Here is a 23,715-nt window from a genome sequence, read left to right as displayed (position 1 = left end):
TCAAACGACCAGTATAAATATAAATATAAATATAAATATATATGTTAATGTGTTCTCGTTGTTACGCTTTAAATAAACTGCAAACTTCAGCACACTCTCTGATCAGCAAGAAACTGCTGTAATACAAATCCATGCATGCCCCAACACAACTCTTATCACACCATACAATAGTAACTCTTATCATCCCACTTATACGTTATTCTACTCCAATATTTGCAGGGAAACTTTTGTTAGTCAAAGAGGAAAATTGAAAAATTAAGCAATTGGCAAAATAAAAATTAAAAAATAAAAAATAAAAAATAAAAAAAAAAATAAAAAACCTGTCTATAAGGAAATTCCTCGAAAGAAAAGCTATCCCTCTTAATTCATACAACTTGTCATATAGTCTTGCTCAGCATTGCTAGACTCAATTTATCCTTACCCCATAGTAATAATAGAACAGAAAAAAATAAAAAAACGGTTTCTCTCTTTTCTCCTCCCATTGCATATTCTTTATCCCATTTTTTATATCCATCTATCTATACACATATTACACAAAAAATGAAACTTTTACATGTACAGAAACTTGTATTTTCTCAAACTCATGTCTATCAAAGACAACTCTTTGTGAGAAACTTTTCTACTATAAACAAAAGAGAAAGCTTCATGTCTTGGTTCCGATCCAGAAAGAAGGAGGAAGCTAGAGTTAGAAAGACAAAAGAAATTATTCAAGATATTGAATCTGGCAAAAGTATTGAAGACACCACGAACGAATCATCATCCTCTAAAATACTGAAATTAGATCTGACACCTGAAAATATCATCGGTAGAAGAAAAGAGGAAGAGATAGATTTAACGAATGATATACCTTGGAACAACTGGCTTACCAATCAGAAAGTTAAGACGCCTGAAGATTTAGATCATGTCATTAATCTATCGTGTAAGGAAATTTTAGGCGAAAATTTCAATATTAACGATCCGTTCCCTGATTTAAATATCAAATTTAAGTTTGTGAAAAGATTACAGGCTAAATCCGGCTATCCAATCTCTGATTATGAATTAACTATCTTAAGAACTCCAATGGAATTTAAAGATTATTATTTGGAGAATATCATATCTGGGAAATTACTTCAATTTAATGAAAAAGAACCAAATGCTATATACTTGACTCAAAAAAGTTTCACTCAACCAAATATTCGTGTTGTTGAAAGAATTAGTTCAAAGGTTCAAAAAGAAAAATTCAATAGTATTCTTCAAGAAGTCGAGAATTTAAAGAAAAGAGAAGCAAGGGATGAAATTCAAAGATTAAGATCACAAGAATAAATTGAAAAAAGAAAAAAAATTTATATGAATATATACATTAAATGAATAAATTACAATCAACCCATCTATCAAACAATAATAAGAAGTCTCAGATCCCTTTTTTCTTGATATGAACCATAAACTATGTTTAATTAGACCAGCTTTCATATTTTTTGATTAACCACACATCACACATCACACGCTTACATGAAGTATATGGTATATAAATTTAATTCCATCTTGTATATAACTCTTCAAATACACACACACATACATACATACAGACATATATGCATAATATTATGTGACATGTTGTACTACACCATTTGTATTACCTATTTAAGTAATTGTTTATTTACTTTTCCCCATTCTGAAAAAAGTGTCACAAATTCCCCAAATTGAATCACAAAATTTTAAAATATTATTAGTTTTATCTCCTATTGATATTCTCAACCATGTATAAAATAATTCCATACACAAATATTTTACTTCAGTTATAAAATATTACTTCTCAATTTTTTTTTCTCCGTAATAGTTAATAATAACTTTCTTTTCTTCTCCACTGACAAAATAATATCTATCCATCCATCTATCTAACTTCCCCAAGGAACTTTTTTTTTTTTATAAATGTATTTATCAACCAGTGTTTTATCCAGCTTACCATATTTTCTTTTACTTGTCAAGGGTAAAGCCATTAAAGATACTCCTAAGTTGAATTCTTTAGAAAACAACTCTCAGCAATTATGTCCAAATTCAATTCTAAATTATCCTATAGCTGATATCATTGATTCTCAGTGTTTACAGGATAACTTTGAATACTTACAAAATTGTGTCCTCTCTAATTTCAATGAAACATCGCAACTTTGTTCCTTTTGTGTCATTGTAAACCCATCCACTTTTGAAGATGAGTCTAACTGTGAATGTGTTAAGTGTGTCATAGATACTTTAAGTAACAACCATTGTCTTCAAAATATCTGTAGTGGAAAGCAAACTATCTCTTTGCAAGATGCAATTAAAGATTCGACACACTCTACAAAAAATAATTACAATGTGATTACTGATGATATCAGAGAAAATATCTTTGATAAGTATGAGAACACTTTAAAACAAAACAATCAGTTACAATACTTAACAGATGATTATTCTGGCACAACTTTTAGAAATTTCTTACCCTTTGAACAAAAAAAATTAATCCGACATTTATTGAATTCATGGATTGATACTGGTAAAAAACTTGGTAGAAATAGTAATAAAGATGATAATAAAGATAATAATAAAGTCTATGAGGATGTTGAGGATGATGTTGACGAAAATGATAATAAAGACTCTTTAAATTTAGAAGATTTGAAAAACAATTTACTAGATGAAAATTTGGAGAATGAAGCAATGATTAATAAAAAAAACAATCATAATACTCAGTTATATTTTCCTGGTTGGTTAAAAATGGGTAATAAAAACCCCAAGAAAAACACGAAAATAAAAGGCAAGAATAATGCAATCACTGACACCCAATGTAAGGTTAAAACTGAATTAATATCTGTTTTAATACCAACAACAACTACAAAGACTTTAATTTTAACAAAGGGATTGATTACTGAAACTGAAACCAAACATGAAATTGTCACAAAGACGGACCATGTAATCAAATATAAACCTAAAACACTCACTGAAACAAAATTAGAAAAAACAATTGAATGGAAAACTGACGTTAAAACTAAACAAAACACTGAATATGTTGAGAAATGGAAGACTAAGACTGAAGCAAAATTCAGAATTGTCACACTAACTGCAACTGATATTAAACTCAGCACAAAATTCAAGTATAAATATGCAACTATCACTGTCACTGATACAATGATTGTAGAAAGTTCCAAGACAATTACAGTTCCAAAAACTATTGTAACGAGTACTACTACTGAAACAAAACTGTCGGAAAAAATAATTACTGTCACAACGACTACAACAGGTGTGAGTACTTTGACAGAAAAAACAAAAAAACATATTGTAACTGCAACTAAGTTTTTAACCAAAACCAAAGTTATTACTAAGAGGAAGTGTAAAGTGACTAAAACAAAAACTTCAATTAAAAAAATTACCAAAACTTTTACTATAGAAAAGAATGGTGCTACTAAGAAAAAAAAGAATTGGTAGAATGTTATTCCAAACAGATAAGAGTACAACATTAAATAAACGTGATTTCACAACTGAGTCCAGTTCTTGTGTAAATTTAACTACTAGTTTAATTAGTCCTACATCTTTTAACAATAAGACATTTACATTAATCAGTATTGTTACACCACAGGTTACCGAACTGGAAATAATCAAAAATTCTGGTGCTTCAAGAACATTACCTTTTGAAAAATCTTTTGCAAAAACAGCGATAACAATATCTGTCTCATCATTTCTTCTTATTAGTTTAGCACTTTTGATTCCTGAGATGAATAATAAACATCTTGTAAATTTAACAAAGGGTAAAAACGCTAATATTACAACAGCTAACAAAAAAAAAAGAAACAAACTTAAGAAACGCACATTTTGATGAAATTATTGTTAATTTAGGTGTGGATTAAAATCTATTATTGGTTTTAGTTTTCATCATTCCTACTCCACTATTCTTACTTTCTATCTATCAAACCAATTATTTAGTTATTTAATTTTATATTTTATTTGTTTTAACTTTTCTGTTTCTTTTTTGCTTTTAAAACAACACCTTCTGATTTAAAAAAACCATTTGTTTCTCATATTCCTAAGATATGTGTATCTTCTTATCACACATCTGCTTTCTAAATAATTCTTTATATAATTACTTTGTCGGACTTTCTTTTAATTTGCGTCACTTAATCATCATCTGCTATAATAAAATAATAGCATTTTCTACATTTTAAAAACAGCCTTTTACAAAAGTGAAAAAAAAAATAGAACGAAATAAAGTCCAATACTGGACTTGATGTTTAATAATGAAGCAAAGACAAGCTTAGGGATCTTCCACTTTCTTATATTCAGAAGAAGATAAAAAGCCCTTTCTCAACTAGTTCAGAGATATGTTTAACCATTGAAAATCCAAATAAGAGGATAAACATTTAAAATGTTTCATTATTGGATAAAGTAATATATGAAATGTATGAATGTAACTTTAGTAAAGAGTTAGTGACTATTCTATCTCAACCATTCTTCTATGACTCCTTTAAACTCGTTATAATTCCCCAAATTAATAGCGATGGAAAAAACTTTGAAGTGTTTCAAGAGGGTAATCAAATAGAAGTAATTTGTTATAAATCAACTTTAATCTCCATTTTTAAAGAAAATCATAAGTTTATAGAAAAATATTTACCTGACTTGAATTTTAACACAATTGTTGGGAATACTACAAAAGTTAATTATATAGATTTTTACAATGTTACTGTAGGATTATTATTAACCACAGCAGAAAACAAAACTAATTTTAATCTACATAGTGATGTCTTTTTCATAATTTGGAATAATATAAAATATGAGGACGAAAAGTTTGAATTTTTATTAAAAGAAACTTTTATTATTCAACGACTACTTACCTGCTCTTTAAATAAGATCAATAAATCATCATCCCTTTACATATGGTACAGGAAACTGTTTATTTTGTGGCAACATATACATAATCAGCATTACAACAAAAATATTGAAAAATTAATATTCAATTCAAAAATATTTATTCAATCAGGTAAACAACATTTTGCAAATTATTACTGCTGGAACACTGCAAAATGGATATTTGATAATTTAAATAGTTTGACATTGAAACAGGCTTACTTCAATGATATCAAACTTTATTGTTTGCAAAATATTTCGGATTCCTCTTCTTGGGATTGCTTAAGTTACATGGTTTGCCAACATAAGTTAAGAAACAACCATCATAGAACTGATTTTGACAGATTAGCTAAACATTTACCAATTTTAGAGCAATTATCAACAAGGAATGTAGTATGTTTTCAGCCGAACCTTATTTCATTGACTCAGGAATTGATCTCTTATATCTCCAAATGTGAAATTAAAATGTGGCCTCCATATCTTTGTTTATTACGAATCTTAAAAGTTTATAATGTTGAACTTAATAATTTGCGACTTGAACTTATAGACAAGTGGACAAAAAGTATCAAAACCTTTGAATCGAAAAACGGACAAATCCAATTGTTACACAACTTCATTCCAATTGTTTCTTTACCTAAGGATAATAATAGTGATCTTAATAACGATTTTATAATGAAAGAAACATTGCTTCATTTAGGATACAAAAAAGTGTTTTTAAACAATTTGATTAATCATAAGTAGTATATAAATCAAAGTATCTCAAGAAAATATATATATATATTGTAACATACAACAGTATGTCAAATGCATAAACTTTCCTAAATATATTATACATACAGGTATACAGATGTACAAGTCATGAATTAATATACTATGATAAAAAAATGAAAAGAGTATAACAGAGACACAAAGCACACACGCAAAAAAATAAGGAGTCCACTGAATTATAATATTTAGTCTACCTCATCAACTTTCTTTATTTTTTAAATTTTTTTAAGTCTTATGATTTTGATTGATTTTGTAATTCATGTTTCTTGTAGGCTGGTATAGAAAATCTTTGTGTGAATTTTTGTCCCGGCAAGATTGGTGCAATCTCTAAGATACTTTTAATTTGTTCTTCCACATTATCTACACCATCTGGGATATTTTTATATATATAATAATCCAAATCTGAACCTGGTTTAACTTTTCTAAATAATTTAGGATACCACTCAACACCGTCTTCTACTCGTTTCTTAGCCAATCTTCTTTGATAATCTTCAATCTGGAATTTTTCTTCAGTAGCTACTTTATGATCACGTTTAGCTAGTGCATCTGTCACTTTTTTCCATAATCTTCTAGACTCATATTGTCCTTGTTCTTCTAAAGGACGTACTTTTGGTCTAACTGGATGACAAGTATGTGTGTCAAAAAGGATTTGATTCTTTGAGCTTAATTTATTACGTAAATCTTTATAATACATAACATCATTCCATTTCCCTGTGATTTCATATAAGGATTTTCCATTGATCTCACGAATTGTCCCCTGAACGGCATCATAGGTACCGCCAATAAATCCCTTTGTTTTGAATTCAATATTTGCTTCATATTTAGAAGACTTTATAATCATATGATCACCCAATTCGAATCTCATCTTACCGAAAAGAATACCTCTAGCATACATATTTGGCTGTGTCAAAGTGTATTTTTCTGGTTTTCCTGTAGTCTCATCAATAATGTCCAAAAAAGTTACCACCGTCAACCCTTCCATCATAGCAGCAGATGAATTTCCTAGGAATCTAGATTTAGGAATAACCACACCATCCACCCGAATATGAGACTCTGGGATCATATAAAAGTATGCAGATTCAGGTGGATGATGACTTGTTTGTTCAGCGATATAAAATGCCTGTTGTTTATTTGGTAAATCCCAATATGCAGTGAAATATTCACCCAAGATTGGATTTAACGGTTTCTTAACAGCCTTTGGAGCAATATGCCACCCAGACATATACCATTTCACGATCTGAAAAAATCTAGATAAAGGATCTGGTCCATTATGTGCATCTAATAAGATATCTGGGAATTGCAATTGATTTGTGATACGTTCTAACATGGACTTTTTCTCTAAAATAAAAGTTGGTAAGGTAATTCGAGATAAATCTGAACCGGGTCTTAATTGGGAGATGATATTGAGTAAAATACTCTGACCAGCATCATCATTTTCATCAATATCATCTGTGTTTATTTCTTCCTCTTGCTTTTCTGTTATATTTTCCACGGTAGTCCCCATGGTACGACTAATATTAGAAGCCGAATCAGATTTTGTATTTAAATTTGTGGAAGATGATTTAGAGATATCGGTTACTTTATTAGATGATGACTCACGAGTTGTTGACAAAGGTTTACTAACCAATTTAGATAAAGATGACATAATGTCACTGGATTTTAATTTGAATATATAGATATATGTGATCGAACCCTAGTAGACCAAACAATCAAATAGCAATCAAAAAAAAAAAAGAAAAGATTATAAAAAAACAATAACAGCAATAGTAACAACAACTAACCAAACAAACAAATGAATAACAAAAGATAAATTTGAGAAACGTGTAGCAATAAAGGGCTAGCTGTATAAAAAATTAAAACACCTACACTCTCACAAGTACTTAAAACAGGCTAGTATGGACATGACTATATGGAAGGAGTGTTTTATGCAATTATTATATCGGAAGGAATATTGTAGTCTTTTTCTATTTGCCTTTAAAAAGTTCCTAATCCATCTGTGCTTTTAGTTCGTTCTTAATTTTTTTTTTTTTGGCTTCATTTTGGTTTTTTACTTTTTCTTTTTTGTTCTCGCTTATCGGAAATACGAAACAAACCCGAAACGAGGTTAAATAAATAAGTAAATGAATGAAGTAGAGGAACTACAATTGTTTGGATCAACTTGGCTATATTGTAAATGTACACATGCCATAATATTATAATATTATCTACAGTCTGTAATATATATATATATGTATATATAAACATTATCATGCTTCTATTGTTTGTTTTCTTGACTTTTTCAACGTCTTGTTGTTACTTAAATCTTTAGACAAATCCATCTTTCTCTTCTTTGTTACACGGCTTTCACCTTCTTCAAATACATTATCTAGTAATTCTATTCCCTTAACATATCTAATAATCAGCTGGAATTTTTCAGTATCATTGTATTCTTCGTTAAAATTGTGACATAAATTATAAAATTCTGTACATGGCACATGGATATCAACTTTATATTTCTTTTTATCGTTATTATTCTTACCATTGACCACTTCGTTATTTTGCACCCCAATAGGTTTCAACACCTCTTCATCTACTTCAAACCCAATATACATTGTAGTAATAAAAATTTTATTAACATTGGTATATTGATCTTTGTTATCATCTGTTATTTTCACATATTTTTTGTCTAAATATGATTCCATTAAATGTGTACCATATTTATCAATAATCTCTTTAAACATAGAACTTGAATCGGCCTTTGAACTGGAAGCAGACTCTGAATTGGACATGGTATATAACGTTTCAATCGGTTTAATGAAGGGATGGACCAACTTAATACCAGGTAATTGTTCCAACTTAAGTACCAACAACCTAACTTTAGATTCGATAAGACCACTCCATTTCAAATGATGTTCATCATCATTAGAATTAGTCATTGCTGTTATAGTTAGATAATATTTATATTGCTGGAAAAATCTATGCTTAATAAAAAGATCTTTCCAATGTAATTTATTGGAAAATATATCGTTAGTGACTTGAACCCCCCTTCTAAATTCCTCTAAAATAATTTTCTTAGTAGATTCAGTGATATTATGTGTCGCACACATAGACGGATATGCAGGCGTTATAACAGGCATCCTATGCGATCTATCTTGTGCATATATCTTGGGATTCCAAACACGGACTTGCAAGGGGCCATCTTCAATTGGTTTTAAAAGAACAGGTTGTGGCCATTTCCAGTCTGAATAAATCTTAAAGAATCTGTTTAATATCACTGCACTGCACGCATTAGGATACAACTGACAGATTCTTGCCACTAACATGGCCCATGCGACACCACCTGGGAAACCGAAAATATTAGCATAGATTGCTCTTCTTTGAGCCCATAGTTTTATTGCTCTTAATGCAATCTTAAACACACTTGGTTTGGGCACCAATTCTAGGATTTCATCTGTGACACGAGTACCATTCAATGCCCTAAGATCCTTTTCATCAAGATTTCTCAATAGATTGTTATCCTTTAAGGTCAAAGATATTGGTACTTGTGGTATATCCAATTTAGCACAGATCAAATCAATTGATATGCCATTAAATTTCAATTTAAGAATAGGGACAAATGCATCAGGTACAGGAGCGATCTCTTCTAATTCTGGCCTTTCACGTAAAATAGAATCCATCACAGTGAAAAAATCATCTCTCGTCACATGCTTTGGTACAACCACCAAAGTATCTATATCACTACCTGGGCCATGAACACCAAGACGATATGAACCATATGTGAAAATTTTACCTCCTGCATCCTTCGACATACCATCGGACATATTTTTATTTCTTGAGACAGTGTAAACAAATTTTTCAGTTAAAGTTTGTAATAGTTTCAAAGTCTCAACACGTTTTTGTGTTTCTTCTGGGCTTTCAAAAGAATTTTCATTTTTTAATTCTGCTATTAGTTGGTCATTCAGCTTATTTTCTGCTGCTGTTGGACCTACTGTGGAGACTGGACCTGTGATACCATACACTTTTTGATAATTCATCACTCTTCCTTTATCGTTGGTTGTTTTTAATCAATTAGTAATATCTAGAAATAACAGTAAAAAGAAAAAAAGACTAAAAAAAAAAGATATGACCAATAATTTTTTTTATTTATATCGGTATTGTTGATGAACACCCAGTTGACACTTAATCATGTCTTACCTTTCTTTATGACTTATGAATAGTGATCAATAGTCCTTTAGTTCTTTCTTTCTTTCTATCTATCTTTCTTTATTTGTCTGCGAAACTAGGATCTACATAAATTATCCTTTTAGGTCTTGTAAAGAAAAAAATTATATATTTTTTAGTATTTTCTTCAGGTGTGTTAGGGTTTAAATAAAAATATAGATTTGCCCTATCCTTTTTTCCTTCTCCCTTTATCCTTTGCAATTTTTATGTGTGTTTGAAATATATAAAGGCTTAGCAAATAAAGAACTAAAAACGCGTGAATATCCTTTCATACGACGTAATAGAGGGAATAACCACGACATCAAAGTTCAATATTTTGGAAGTATAGACTTGATAATCACTTGGTACGGGATATATGGCTTCTTTCTTCTTCTCTCTTTATTTTCGTGGATTAAGAAGATTTGGAAACATTCCTGTAAAGTTCTATTAAACAGCAATAACAATGATAAAGTGATCATATATATATATATATATATATATATATATATGGATCCCCATACACGATCACTTGTATTGCTTACTGCTAATAGTAAGTTCCCCAAAAATTTTACACAACCTATAAAACTACAGCAAACACTTCAGCTCTAACCGTTAACCATGGATGAACATTTAATTTCTACAATTAATAAGCTACAAGACGCTTTGGCCCCATTAGGCGGTGGGTCTCAATCCCCAATTGATTTACCACAAATCACTGTTGTTGGATCCCAATCAAGTGGTAAGTCTTCTGTTTTGGAAAATATTGTCGGTAGAGACTTCTTACCTCGTGGTACTGGTATCGTTACTAGAAGGCCATTGATTTTACAATTAATCAATAGAAGGAAATCTAAACCACAGCAATCATCTCAAAATAATAATAAAGATCCTGTTAAGAAAAATAATGTTGACGAAGCTGAACATAAATTGAAAGATCTGAGTGTTGGATCTAACGAAAATGACAACCAAAAACAACAACAATCTGGTCAAAGTGAAGATAATAAAGAAGAATGGGGTGAATTTTTACATTTACCTGGTAAGAAATTCTACAATTTCGATGAAATTAGACAAGAAATCGTCAGGGAAACCGATAAAGTCACTGGTAATAATCTAGGTATATCGAGTGTTCCTATCAATCTAAGAATTTATTCACCTTATGTTTTAACTTTGACTTTAGTTGATTTACCAGGGTTAACTAAAGTCCCAGTTGGTGATCAACCACCTGACATTGAAAGACAGATCAAAGATATGCTATTAAAATACATTTCTAAACCAAATGCGATCATCTTATCTGTTAATGCTGCCAACACTGATTTGGCTAATAGTGATGGTTTGAAATTGGCACGTGAAGTCGACCCAGAGGGACTCAGAACCATTGGTGTATTAACTAAAGTAGATTTAATGGACGAAGGTACAGATGTTATCGATATCTTAGCAGGTAGAGTTATTCCACTACGTTATGGCTATATACCTGTAATTAATCGTGGTCAAAAGGATATTGAACAACGCAAAACTATTAGAGCTGCTTTACAAGATGAAAAGAAATTCTTTGAGACTCATCCATCGTATAGTTCCAAAGCACAATATTGTGGTACTCCATATCTAGCCAAAAAATTAAACTCGATTCTATTACACCATATTAGAAACACTCTACCTGATATCAGAGCCAAGGTCGAAGCCACATTGAAGATCTATCAAAATGAATTATCTTCATTAGGTCCAGAAACAGACATGGGATCAACCAGTTCGATTGTCCTTGGTATGATCACAGATTTCGCTAATGAATATAGTGGAATCCTTGACGGTGAAGCCAAAGAACTATCAAGCCAAGAATTATCAGGTGGTGCACGTATTTCATTCGTTTTTCATGAAGTGTTTAAGAATGGTATTAATTCTATTGATCCATTCGATCAAATCAAGGATGCCGATATCCGTACCATTATGTATAACAGTTCAGGTAGTGCACCATCATTATTTGTTGGCACTGATGCATTTGAGGTGTTAGTCAAACAACAGATCAGAAGATTTGAAGAACCATCGGTTAGATTAATCAATTTAGTGTTTGATGAATTGGTTAGAATGCTAAAACAGATCATTTCACAACCAAAATATTCGCGTTATCCAGCATTAAGAGAAGCCATTTCAAATGAATTTATCGAGTATTTGAAAAATGCAATGATTCCAACTAATCAATTTGTCTTAGATATCATTACATCTGAACAAACATATATCAACACTGCACACCCAGACTTATTGACAGGTTCAGAAGCTATGTCGATGGTCCAACAAAAATTGCATCCACAACAGCTACAGCAACAACAACAAATGCAACCACAACAGATTTATGTTGATGCAAAGACAGGGAAGCCATTACCTCCAAATAAACAACCACCACCACCATCGCAACCATCGATGGCTCCATTGACTCCAAATAATATATCTGCATCATCTAATGGTGTCAACAGTAATAATTCGGATAACAAAAATGGATTCTTTGGTGGATTCTTTTCATCCAAGAATAAGAAGAAGTTGGTATCATTGGAAGCACCCCCACCAGTCTTAAAGGCCACAGGACAAATGACCGAACGTGAGACTTTAGAGACTGAAGTTATCAAACTATTAATAACGAGTTATTTCAATATAGTTAAACGTACAGTAGCTGATTTGATTCCAAAGGCATTGATGCTAAAACTGATTGTTAAATCCAAGAATGATATTCAAAAAGTTTTATTAGAGAAACTTTATGGATCAGAGATCGATTTAGAGGAATTGACACGTGAAAATGATGCCACTATTCAACGTAGAAAAGAATGTAAGAGAATGGTTGAGATTTTAAGACATGCTAATGAAATTGTATCATCGGTATAAGCTAATGAAAAAAAGGGTAATAACAATACACATAGAAGATGTATCTTTTTTGTTTATTTGTTTGTTTTTATTATTATTTGTTTTTTCATTTTTTTAATTTTTGTTTATGTATATATGTTATTAGATAAATAATGTAAATGAATCATTTAGCTAATGTAAAAAATTATAAACATATCTAAACAATATTGCAATTTGTCCTAGTAACTAATTGTAGAAGAAGTACGATAGATGTACCTTTGTGCAAAGATTCTTCCCATACCACACTAAGAAAATCTAATTTACACCTAAAAAGAGAGAACATGCTCCCACCCCCCGCACAAACAGACACATCCCATAGATGCCAGTTGTCACAGTTTCTAGTACATAACTCTTTTATAGATTTTCTAACAAAAATGGTATCTCACTCATTCTCTCACCTACTCGTTCACTCACGCTCCTTACACACAGTTTCTGCCTTCAACAAATCCTTTTCCCCTTCTTCGCACAATTCCTTCGAGAAAATAGAAAAAAGTAAAAAAGTTAAAAAAAAAAACTGTGGTGGCAATTAAATGAATGAGAGGAAGGAAAAAAAAAACAAAAATAAGAAGCCATAGAGATCGGGAGTCGAGATAGAGGAAATGTGACACACATACATATATACGTGTAGTCACACACACACAATTAAGAGAAGCAGAAGAAGATAGAAAGGCAAAAACCCTTGCCTTCCTCCCTTTTTGTGTGTTATTGAATAATGTATCCTACACAATATACTGTTCTTTAAAAAAAAGTTGAAGTGCTGAGTATTAACTATAGTTATAACTTTTATTTTATTGTTCAACTATCGACCTTTGCCCATTCTTTCTATAACCACATATGAATAATAAGAATAATAGAACCAGTAGTGGTAATACTAGTACTTGTAGTGGTAATGAAATGTGTGTTTTTCATTTATTGATATATACTTTCTATAAATGTATGTGTATTAATATGTGTATATTGGAAACATAGATATATAAAACTAAATGTTACCATTCTATAAGTGGAGAATACATAAACTAGTTATCTATACTTTTAAACTACTTATTTTTTTTTTCTATTTGAAACTTCTCTAAGTAGAAGATAAACCACACAAGCCCATAAGACATTTGCATTTTAGCACCAAAAACAATAATAGAAGAAAGAAACACTGACCGGCATAACAACACAAGACAATGGCCACTAATATCACTTGGCATCCAAATCTATCATATGATGAACGCAAAGCATTGAGAAAACAGCACGGTTGTACAATCTGGTTGACAGGTCTGTCAGCAAGTGGTAAGTCTACAATTGCATGTGCCTTAGAGCAATTATTATTACAAAGGGGGCTGGCATCGTATAGATTAGACGGTGATAACATTAGATTCGGCTTAAATAAAGACTTAGGTTTCTCTGAAGAAGATCGTAACGAAAACATTAGACGGATCAGTGAAGTGTCTAAGTTGTTTGCAGATTCTTGTACTATCTGTTTAACAAGTTTTATATCGCCATATAGAGCGGACAGAGATAGGGCACGTGAGTTACACAAGGAATCTGGGTTACGGTTCATCGAAGTCTTCGTTGATGTGCCATTAGAAGTTGCTGAACAAAGAGATCCAAAGGGTCTTTATAAGAAGGCAAGAGAAGGAATTATAAAGGATTTCACTGGCATATCTGCACCATATGAGCCACCCTTATCGCCAGAATTGCATCTAAGAACTGATTTGAAATCTGTGGAAGAATGTGCAGAGATCATTCATCAATATTTGATCAATGAGAAATTAATATGAAGAAAAAAAAAAGGAAAAGAATGAGAGAGTAAAAATAAATATTATCAAGCATATACATACACGTATATATATATGTATACATATATCATTTTATTTTTTTAAAGAATTTAATCTTTGTTGTAACAATTCATCTTCATTATCCATTTCTCCAGTTGACATCAGAGTTTCCCCTTGCTGTGATGACATGGTATACTTATTCTTCGTTGCAATGCTAATATCATTCTTTAACTGTGCTTCATCGTTTTGATTTATTATATCATTATTCGGAACCATGGATTTATTCATCTTTGCAGAAATATCGACACCGATTTCGTCCATGATCTTTTCAATAATTTCATTTGCTTGTTGATCCTCATTCTCCAACAAATCAGTATCATCTTCACCTACATAATTCATGTCATCCATCGTTTCATCAATAATCTCTTGTTTTTGGTCCATTATATCGTTCTGTCTTTCAAAATCCATTATGATCCTATTCAAATTAGGCAAGTTAACACCTTGATTCATCTGATTTAAGACCCTCGAGGCATCAACCATAGACTTGATCATAGAATCGTTACTTTTGATAGTCTGTATCCGAAGTTCGATAGCCTGTAGTTGCAACTTCACGTTCTGAAACCGTGTTATATAGTTATTTGACCGAACCAAGTCCTTAGCCTGAATCCTAGCCGCATTCATTTGATTATTCTGTATGGACCGTTTAGTGTTGGTTTGCAAAACTTTCACCTGTTGTTGTAATTTGAGTATTTCTCTATCTAGTTCCCGTTGTGTACGTTGTAAGGACCTGAGGTTCTTTCTTAACCTTTCCTGTGGGGTCAACTGTTTACCAAAGAACCATTGAAACATCGTTGTACTCCTGTTACTTCTGTTCCCACTACTAACAATATTAAGAATCGTTTATTCTTAGTAAATAATACCTTGCTGTGTCAACGTACCTCCTACCCTAATATATGCACACCGACACACTGACAGCTCTATCTTACCTTGTCTGGTGGAGGATTGAATAAATCTGATAAACATAAACCATTGCTGCAAACACACTCGACTCTCTAAAAGCTCCTCAACCAACAAAACTAATCAACCCAATCCAGCTGCACAATAAAACGAATAAAGGAATGAAAGAAATAAAAAGACAAGAGCTAGAGACCCAGACATCCCCAAAAGCAGAGGAATTGCAATTCTGCCAAGGCTCTTTTGTTTTTGAGACAGCGTTTGTTGATCATACAAGACTGGCTTTCCTTTGCAGAGATTACATATACACATACCTGTATATACACCTATATGTATGTATGTATGCATGTGTGTGTATATGCATGTTTATATTATCCCCTTCCCCCCCGTCTCTTTCTAATCGATAGCAAAGGCAAGGTATATCCATAAAGAGAAACTATTTGTTTATTTGTTTATTGGTTTGTATATATATACGTATATGTATGTGTAATGAGAAACCTAGAAGTTGATAGATATATTCAAAGTCTGATGACTTGGGATAAAGATCCTGCAACTGGGGCCACTGATCTTTCGGAACGATCCAAAGAGTCAAAAAAAAAAATACAGAACAGGAAGGCTCAGAAAGCATTCAGATTAAGGAAAGAAGCTAAGATGATGGAATTGGAACGGAAACTGAATGAGTCTGAAATGATCCAATCACAGTTACACGAAGAGGTCAATAAACTGAAGAACGAAAACATTTTAATAAATAACGTATACCGTCGTCTGAATAACGTCCATCGAAAGTCACCGTCACTATCACCGTCCAACGACTCAAACTCGACCTCACCACCCAAATATGATGTGGTGTTTCCTACTATAGGTGAGTTTTATAACGCTTTAATAGATAACGATTCTAAACATACAAATAATCATGATCAAGTTTCTAATTTACAATATAATGACAAGGATGGTAATATACTATTAACTATTCCAGCTACATGGAAATATTTGCTGGATTTACACAAGAAAAGCTCACTGGCAGAAAATAATAATAATAGTAGTAGTAGTAATAGCAATAATGGTGCTTATAATAATACAGTAACCACTTCCACTAGTGGTGATGATGGCGATTGGGAAGAGAATGAAATGGATATTGATCTTATTATGGCCTCATTGCGTGGTCATGAAGAGTGCCATGGTCATGGACCAGCATATAAGAAAAGCTTAATTGACCAAGTGATTAAACATCACCATAGAAGATGAGAAATCAAGAATTGTTTTTGTTTTTTCCTTTGTTTTTATTCTTATTATTGTTCTTTTCGTTTTTTCCCTTTTAATGCTCGAGGGAAATGAAATAAAAAATAAAAATCAAAAAAAAAATAAATTCTACTGCATATTAAATGAAGAAGAAGGATTAAAAAAAGATTTCTTACTTTATCCCTCCCCCTTCACAATATATTCTATCGATAATCAATACTATTTAAACGATAGATATGGTTCATTATTTAATCGTGTACAAATAGATACCAAGCAATTCGTTTCTTCCCTTCTTTTATCTTTTATCTTTTATTTTTTTTTTCATTCTTTTTTTTTTGTTCACAATTGTTGACTAGCCATTGACAACAATGGATATATTAAAAGAATTGTTCCCGGATATAAAAAATCACGAATTGGAACAATATTTGAATAGTGCGGCAAATGATCTAGATTTATGTGTATCTATGATTCTCAGCGATCCTGGCAACTTAGGTCATAATGATAACGATAATGATGATGATAATAACGACGATGATACATTTGATATGGACAAAGAACAAACTCTTGCACTGTCTCATCAATTTGAAGAACTGAAATCAATGTTTCCCAAACTAGACCCAAAAATTATTGAATCTGTATTCCAGGATGAAAATGGAAAAATTTCAAATGTAATTACTCATCTTCTAAATTTGGAATATATAAACAATGAAACAACAACAGAGAACCCTGTTATTCCTGTATTGTTAGATAGTCAACACACTTTCAAACAAAGGAAGAAGAATAAAAATCAATGGCAAAACACTTATAATGATATTGACATATTGGCTGGTTTATTAAATTGGAAAAACGACCGATCTTTATTAATACAATTATATCATGAAAACCAATTTAGTGTAATAAAGACTCTGATACCGATTATACTAAAAGAAATCCACGCATCTCAATTACCTTCACCCACATCTTCTATCTCCATAGTGACTTCAAGGGGCAAGAGATTTAGTAGAGTACAAAATAATACAGGGTTTGCACACAATAGAAATATAAATGTAAATAAAAATAAAAATGAAAATGAAAATAAAAGCATTCTCAACAGCAATAGTAATAATAATAAGAAAAGTAGCAAGAATGAAGACGAAGATGAGAATCAAAATGAAAATTTATACATATCATACGAAGAATATCTTTCTTTAATTAAACAAGATAAACATTGCGATGGTATCAATCCCCAATTTATTTTAAAATTATTTGAATACTTCCAATCCAATGAATTAAAAACAAATATTCAGTATTGTCATAAGATATTACAATATATCTTAGATTATCCAAATGGGATCGCATTAACTTTCAACAAGTACATTAATGAGACAGCATGGAATTTAACATCAAACAAATCAAAGAGGAGTACTACTTCTACTAAGAGTAATAGTAGCATTTGCAATTCCATTGAAATAAAATCGACTTATAAGGATCCAAAAATTGACAACGTATTTGACACATATAAACTGGACTTCCATGGTTTTACGCCACGAGATGCAATAATTGTATTAAACAACGTGATGAACAAGTGGTGGGATGAAGAATTGAAATTGAGAGAACTAAATAATTACAATATGAAACAGCAAAGGGTAACTTGTCTTGAACCATTGATCTTGGTAACAGGACGCGGTATTCATTCTATCGGAGGAAAAAGTCCTGTTAGATTTCAAGTCAAACGATACTTACAATTGAATGGATACCTTTTCAATGAAAAACCAGCATATTTTGAAGTCTATGGTAAGCAAAAGAAGGAATACATAAAGAAATAATATGTATATACTAAAAAATAAAAACGAAAAAAAGTAAGAAAAAGAAGACACCAAATCACCTTGAAGTTTGGAATCATCACCCATACAATTTCTTTTTCGTTTTTTGCTTTGGTCTTCATTAGTCAGTACCAACATACCAAATGCTCAGATATCGTTAAAAGAATATTCCAATATAGTATAATGCAACGGTACTATTACCATGATATTTGTTTGTTTGTTTTTCGTGTTTGTTTTTTATTTTTTATTTTTCATTTTCTATTTTTTTTTTTTGTTTCCTCTAAAGCAAAAGAAAGAAAGAAATACAAATAGAAGCATACAACAAAGTAATAACACATAAGTAGGCGAGTAGCTTCAAATAAGAGAGTTTATGGGATATGGATAGTTAGCAGTTTTATGTTCCAAATCACTGTCAAGTATCTAGATAAAAACGACAAAAAAAAAGAAAATTAAATACAGTTAAGAAAGATTACTCCTCTATCATACAGACAGACAAATAGGTAATAATATAGACTAAGATGGATTACATGAATCTTGGGATTAAGTCCCGTAAGACTGGAATCTCTGTTAAGGATGATATCGACAAAGATGAATTTGACATGGAAAATATGGACGACTTCTTTAAAGACAGTGTATATGCTAAGTCTACTCCATCATCAACAGGGAAAAGATCATCTATTTTGTCTCCCTCAGCTAGAAATTATAGGCGATTGTCTACTACTAGATCTAATAATAACAGTAGCAATGGTAAACATAAAAATAAATTTGCTTATCTATCATCACCACATATTATGTCACCTTCAATAAATAGAACACCAATAAATAGAACAAACACTCTTTTTAATACTAGTATTCTACAATCCATTCAAGAGGAACAAAAGGATAGATTAACCAATAGAAATCATCTGTATTTAAATGCTAGGAAGAAACAAAAGTTAAATGATTTTAAAGATGATTCGAGTTTCAGATTATCCAATTATAAAACAACATACAACCTCGATATAACTCCCAGTATCACTACTATCAATATCACCAATGATAATCCTATAAAGAGTTATAATGATTTTCCGAATACCCCTTTGATTTCACCACAAGATATTCCTGATAATTACGATACAGTAGATGTATCAACACAACAACAATTGAATCAGACAAGGCGACACGTTCAAAATAATAATAAAAAGAATAATATTTCTTGGTTAGATTATAATTCAAATCCATACATAGAAATAAATGATGATAGGACAGAGGAACGAAAAGAAAAGAAGGAAGATGCATCTGTTTCTCTTCCGGATCTTACAAATAACGATGAATTAACATTGGATAATACATCATTAGCCACTTCAAATGATGCTATTCTAGAAAGCGAGATTTCTTCCTCTGAATCAAATATATCATCTGACGACGAGGATCAAAATAACAATAATGTACAGACAGAGTTAGAATATAATAATACTTTTGATGTTGACATTGATGCAACCTATATACCATCTTCACCAACAGGAACAAATAATTTCCATGAAACCAATATTGACCAGGAGTCTTCAAATACTACTACTTTAAGAAAATCGAATAGAATCAAAATCCCAACTTTAGATTATTGGAGGAATGAAAAAATTGTTTATAAAAGAAAAAATGATAATCCTTCTTTAGATATTGTTAAAATCATAACTTACGATGATAATAATCGCCCAATAAATTCACCACATGATAGTAATACCAATGAAACTAATTATCTTGATGATACTACTGAGTTTGAACTTGATGAAAATACAACCCCTGACATGTCAAAAGGACAGTATTCAAGAGAAAAAAAATATGAAATTACGTCGTGGCATGGTTAAAGATACTAGAAATGGGTCATGGTTAAGAGATGGCGAATTGAACGCAAACATTTTTACTTCCAAGCAATTGAATAATACTACTAACGAAACTGTCGCTTATGGACCTGGAATATATCAAATGGAAAAAGTTAAACAAAATGACACAGAAAAATATTCATTAGCAGTCACTTTCGATAAACATAAGGATCTTTTTGCCAGTGGAATGTTAAAGATTCCAATCAATGGTAAAAGAAATATGACAAGTTCTCAAAATGCCTTTATTACTTTTTATATGATTAGAGGTATCTTAGAAGTCACCTTAAACAAGCAGAGATTCATTGTAACATCAGGTTGTACTTTCCAAATCCCAGCTTTTAATAAGTATTCTTTCAATAACAAAGGTGGTAATGAAGTCCAAATGTTTTTTGTTCAAGTAATAGTTTCGGAAAATTTTGATCAACTTCCTCAAAATAAAAACTTAAAATATAACAGTAGTTCTTCCACCAGATCAATTAGACAATCATCATCCCTATCTATTAGTTCATCTGTCGAGCCATAAGATCTTTTTAAAAAATCATCTTTTCCATCCTTTACAGCTTGGGACAATTCTTATTTCTTTATTAGTTTTTTTATTTTTTTCTTTAGCATACAAAATAAAAAAAAAGTTTCTCGTGATTTTTAATTTGCACATATGAATATAAAATTATCATTACTTTTATAAATTTATGCATAAGAAATTTTCATATTATATATACATATATAATATACTTCATCCTTTAGGAGTATTATTATGCTTAACAATTTTTATTTTTAATTGCTAGCATTTTCCTTCATTTTATAACTATGAGCCAATTTAACCAAAGACGATAAAGAGCGTTTATCATCAGCAATTTTAATAATGAAGTCATCATTCAACAAATCTTTAGCTGATGCTCTGTATTGCGTCTCTACAACCAAACAACGGCTTAAAAATTTATAAAAAATATCACTTAACTTTTCTGGCTCTTTTAATTTTGGAGTTCCATTTGTAGCAATCAAATATAATGCCCTTAAGGGTGTTTCATTCAAATATGGAGGTTCACCTTCTATCATTTCTATTATCATAATACCTAATGACCATATGTCGACCTTTGGTCCATACTCTTTTCTAGAAACAATTTCTGGGGCCATCCAATAGGGAGTGCCTACCATTGTTGTTCTCTTCATATGAATATCGTTAATTTGGGCGCAAAATCCAAAATCTGTTAGTTTTATATCACCATCCATTGACAATAAAATATTGTCAGATTTAATATCTCTATGTAAAACACCTTGTGAATGCAGGAATTGTAAACCTTTTAATGTTTCCCTGCAGACAGCGCCCATTTGACCTTCTGATAGAATACAATATTGAATTATATCTGTCAATGAACCTCCTTCCATATACTCCATAATAATCCACAAATTCTTATCTACAATATAAGTATCAACAAAATTTACAATATTTTTGTGTCTATACTCTTTCATTGTCAAGATTTCATTGATAATTAGCTCTTTCTTAGGTTGCTTTTCTAAATTCATTTCTTTAATAGCAACACAATGGTTGGTATTTATTGGATGGGCGATATAAACACCACCAGAAGCACCTTGACCAATTTTTGATAAATTCACATAGTATTTCCTTGGATCATTCTTGTTACATATGGATGATAACTTATTTAAAAATTTGGTCTTTTTTTCAATATCAGACTGAGTGGGTAATCTTAACAGAACTGACTGTGGCTTATTACTTTTATCATTAAATGATTGTTGGGACTTAGGAACATTTATTTCTTGTTGTGTTTCTTGGTTAGGTTTGTTTATGTTCATTTTTGTCTGAGTCTCTAAAGGCATTTCCATATCAGTTGGAGGAAGGTCAGGTAGTAAAATAGATTCAGTTCCAGATATCTCATGCTCAACTCCCGTTGTTATGTTTTCATTCTTATTCATAGTTGGAATACCAGGAGCTTTTCTATGAGTACGTGCTAAGTTCACTTTTAAAGAATGATTACTTTCTTTTAAACTCGAAGACTCTTCAATGCTCAATATATCCATATTATAAGGCTGGAACATCTCAATTACTTTATCATCTCCATTTTGTTTTGTTACATCTTGGTAGAACTTGACAATATCAACCAACGTACTCATATCTCTTTCCTGTTCTTTTACGGTAATACCATTTGAAGTTAATAGTTGCTGCCACTCTGCAGGCAATCCTGTATATTCACCAGTAGTATGATCAAACCCAACATGATGGATATGTTTCATGTTATAGGGACTAGAAATATCGAGACTTTTTCTTAATGATAGTGTTTCTGGGCTTTTTCGTATACCTTGTATAAAGCTAGAAAACACATCCTTTACTATATTAGTAGATTTTTTTCTGCTATGGTTTTTTCTAGATGGAGTAGACATCTCATATGTTTTTTGAGGCGTGATACGGTTGGTAAGTGCTGCTTTACTTGTTACATTGGGGGTATATGTCTTGGGAAATGCATTGGCATGTGTGAGTACAGGTGATGTTTCTATTGCTGTTTTAGGAATGGTTCTGATGCCATTAATTGATGGTTTATATAAATATGAAGTATCAGTACTTCCTACATTAATATTTTTATTAAAAAATTGTCCCTTATTTGGTGTTTCAGTAGAAACAAATAAGCTGCTGCTTGTATCAGGTGTGATTGTTGTAGTTGTGACATTTCCTTGCTCTGATCTGGACATCCGTATTGTTGAGTTTGTATTATCCTCAGATATGGTTGCATGATCAAATATTTCAGTATCTCTTGCAGCTACAGAGGACTGCGTAAAAATAGAATTGAATCTGAATGGTGCTTGGAGACCACTACCATTGCTGATGCTTCTACTTTCATCACTCTTATGATCGCTATCTTTTATACTATCTGCAGCACTCTCAGATGATGAAAAATCACTCAATAATGAAGAGGAAGAAATTCTTGTGAAATGGACTGGATCATCAAGTGAAACCTGATTCAGATCATTATATTTTGGGGAATTTTGTAATGATTTGGAGGAATATGAATGCTTGATAGTTGTATATATTGGTGTTTTCTCTGGTACTTCAACCATAAACCTATCAGTTTCTATTTCATTTAAATGATTTATACGGGCTTGTTCTATCCAACTATTTTGATAATTCAAATTGTTCTCTGTGTTCATGATTCGACACTTTTTTTCAACAATTTTTTCCTATATTATGTTATTGAATAATTTTTTTCTTCTCTGGAAAACAGTCTCTAGGAAGAGAAAAAAACTTTGTCCACTTGTTCAAAAAGATATGTAGTAATTTATAGAAAGTATAAATAATGATAAGCTCGTGGGGTTTCCCTCTGTTACAACACTCCACGTTGTATCTATACTTGTTAAGTATTTATGAATAGTTCAATATAAAAAAATGGTGAGATTCCGACTGTTTTAAAA

The 23,715-nt window shown here is 31.2% G+C and overlaps 12 protein-coding genes across 12 annotated transcripts; 8 read left to right on the top strand and 4 right to left on the bottom strand.

The window, feature by feature from the left end:
- Window positions 1-540: 540 nt before the first annotated feature.
- Window positions 541-1,302, top strand: MRPL13 (mitochondrial 54S ribosomal protein mL50 MRPL13; the record flags this gene model as incomplete). Its single annotated transcript, XM_064859584.1, has 1 exon — window positions 541-1,302. One exon carries the CDS (start codon window positions 541-543, stop codon window positions 1,300-1,302), a length of 762 nt encoding a protein of 253 aa, XP_064713540.1.
- Window positions 1,303-1,908: 606 nt separating this feature from the next.
- On the top strand, window positions 1,909-3,432 carry PWA37_003043 (uncharacterized protein; the record flags this gene model as incomplete). Its single annotated transcript, XM_064859583.1, has 1 exon — window positions 1,909-3,432. One exon carries the CDS (start codon window positions 1,909-1,911, stop codon window positions 3,430-3,432), a length of 1,524 nt encoding a protein of 507 aa, XP_064713539.1.
- Window positions 3,433-4,398: 966 nt separating this feature from the next.
- Window positions 4,399-5,586, top strand: ECM9 (Ecm9p; the record flags this gene model as incomplete). The annotated part of the gene is made up of 1 exon (XM_064859582.1): window positions 4,399-5,586. One exon carries the CDS (start codon window positions 4,399-4,401, stop codon window positions 5,584-5,586), a length of 1,188 nt encoding a protein of 395 aa, XP_064713538.1.
- Window positions 5,587-5,845: 259 nt separating this feature from the next.
- On the bottom strand, window positions 5,846-7,258 carry OSH6 (oxysterol-binding protein OSH6; the record flags this gene model as incomplete). The annotated part of the gene is made up of 1 exon (XM_064859581.1): window positions 5,846-7,258. One exon carries the CDS (start codon window positions 7,256-7,258, stop codon window positions 5,846-5,848), a length of 1,413 nt encoding a protein of 470 aa, XP_064713537.1.
- Window positions 7,259-7,859: 601 nt separating this feature from the next.
- Window positions 7,860-9,626, bottom strand: PAP1 (polynucleotide adenylyltransferase PAP1; the record flags this gene model as incomplete). The annotated part of the gene is made up of 1 exon (XM_064859580.1): window positions 7,860-9,626. The coding sequence occupies one exon, from the start codon at window positions 9,624-9,626 to the stop codon at window positions 7,860-7,862; it is 1,767 nt and encodes a 588-aa protein (XP_064713536.1).
- A 784-nt stretch (window positions 9,627-10,410) lies between these two features.
- Window positions 10,411-12,657, top strand: VPS1 (dynamin-like GTPase VPS1; the record flags this gene model as incomplete). Its single annotated transcript, XM_064859579.1, has 1 exon — window positions 10,411-12,657. One exon carries the CDS (start codon window positions 10,411-10,413, stop codon window positions 12,655-12,657), a length of 2,247 nt encoding a protein of 748 aa, XP_064713535.1.
- A 1,190-nt stretch (window positions 12,658-13,847) lies between these two features.
- MET14 (adenylyl-sulfate kinase) lies at window positions 13,848-14,444 on the top strand (the record flags this gene model as incomplete). Its single annotated transcript, XM_064859578.1, has 1 exon — window positions 13,848-14,444. The coding sequence occupies one exon, from the start codon at window positions 13,848-13,850 to the stop codon at window positions 14,442-14,444; it is 597 nt and encodes a 198-aa protein (XP_064713534.1).
- A 90-nt stretch (window positions 14,445-14,534) lies between these two features.
- DID4 (ESCRT-III subunit protein DID4) lies at window positions 14,535-15,290 on the bottom strand (the record flags this gene model as incomplete). Its single annotated transcript, XM_064859577.1, has 1 exon — window positions 14,535-15,290. The coding sequence occupies one exon, from the start codon at window positions 15,288-15,290 to the stop codon at window positions 14,535-14,537; it is 756 nt and encodes a 251-aa protein (XP_064713533.1).
- Window positions 15,291-15,884: 594 nt separating this feature from the next.
- Window positions 15,885-16,640, top strand: PWA37_003036 (bZIP transcription factor; the record flags this gene model as incomplete). The annotated part of the gene is made up of 1 exon (XM_064859576.1): window positions 15,885-16,640. One exon carries the CDS (start codon window positions 15,885-15,887, stop codon window positions 16,638-16,640), a length of 756 nt encoding a protein of 251 aa, XP_064713532.1.
- A 362-nt stretch (window positions 16,641-17,002) lies between these two features.
- CUE2 (Cue2p) lies at window positions 17,003-18,439 on the top strand (the record flags this gene model as incomplete). The annotated part of the gene is made up of 1 exon (XM_064859575.1): window positions 17,003-18,439. One exon carries the CDS (start codon window positions 17,003-17,005, stop codon window positions 18,437-18,439), a length of 1,437 nt encoding a protein of 478 aa, XP_064713531.1.
- Window positions 18,440-18,954: 515 nt separating this feature from the next.
- PWA37_003034 (uncharacterized protein) lies at window positions 18,955-20,280 on the top strand (the record flags this gene model as incomplete). The annotated part of the gene is made up of 1 exon (XM_064859574.1): window positions 18,955-20,280. The coding sequence occupies one exon, from the start codon at window positions 18,955-18,957 to the stop codon at window positions 20,278-20,280; it is 1,326 nt and encodes a 441-aa protein (XP_064713530.1).
- Window positions 20,281-21,069: 789 nt separating this feature from the next.
- PWA37_003033 (STE20 family serine/threonine-protein kinase) lies at window positions 21,070-23,454 on the bottom strand (the record flags this gene model as incomplete). The annotated part of the gene is made up of 1 exon (XM_064859573.1): window positions 21,070-23,454. The coding sequence occupies one exon, from the start codon at window positions 23,452-23,454 to the stop codon at window positions 21,070-21,072; it is 2,385 nt and encodes a 794-aa protein (XP_064713529.1).
- Between the last annotated feature and the right edge of the window lie 261 nt (window positions 23,455-23,715).

This window comes from Arxiozyma heterogenica (assembly GCF_036370985.1).
Source record: "Arxiozyma heterogenica strain weizmannii chromosome Unknown scaffold_26, whole genome shotgun sequence".
NCBI lineage: Eukaryota > Fungi > Ascomycota > Saccharomycetes > Saccharomycetales > Saccharomycetaceae > Arxiozyma > Arxiozyma heterogenica.
The sequence above is the reverse complement of the archived record's forward strand: the minus strand, read 5'-3'. Positions and strand labels throughout refer to the sequence as shown.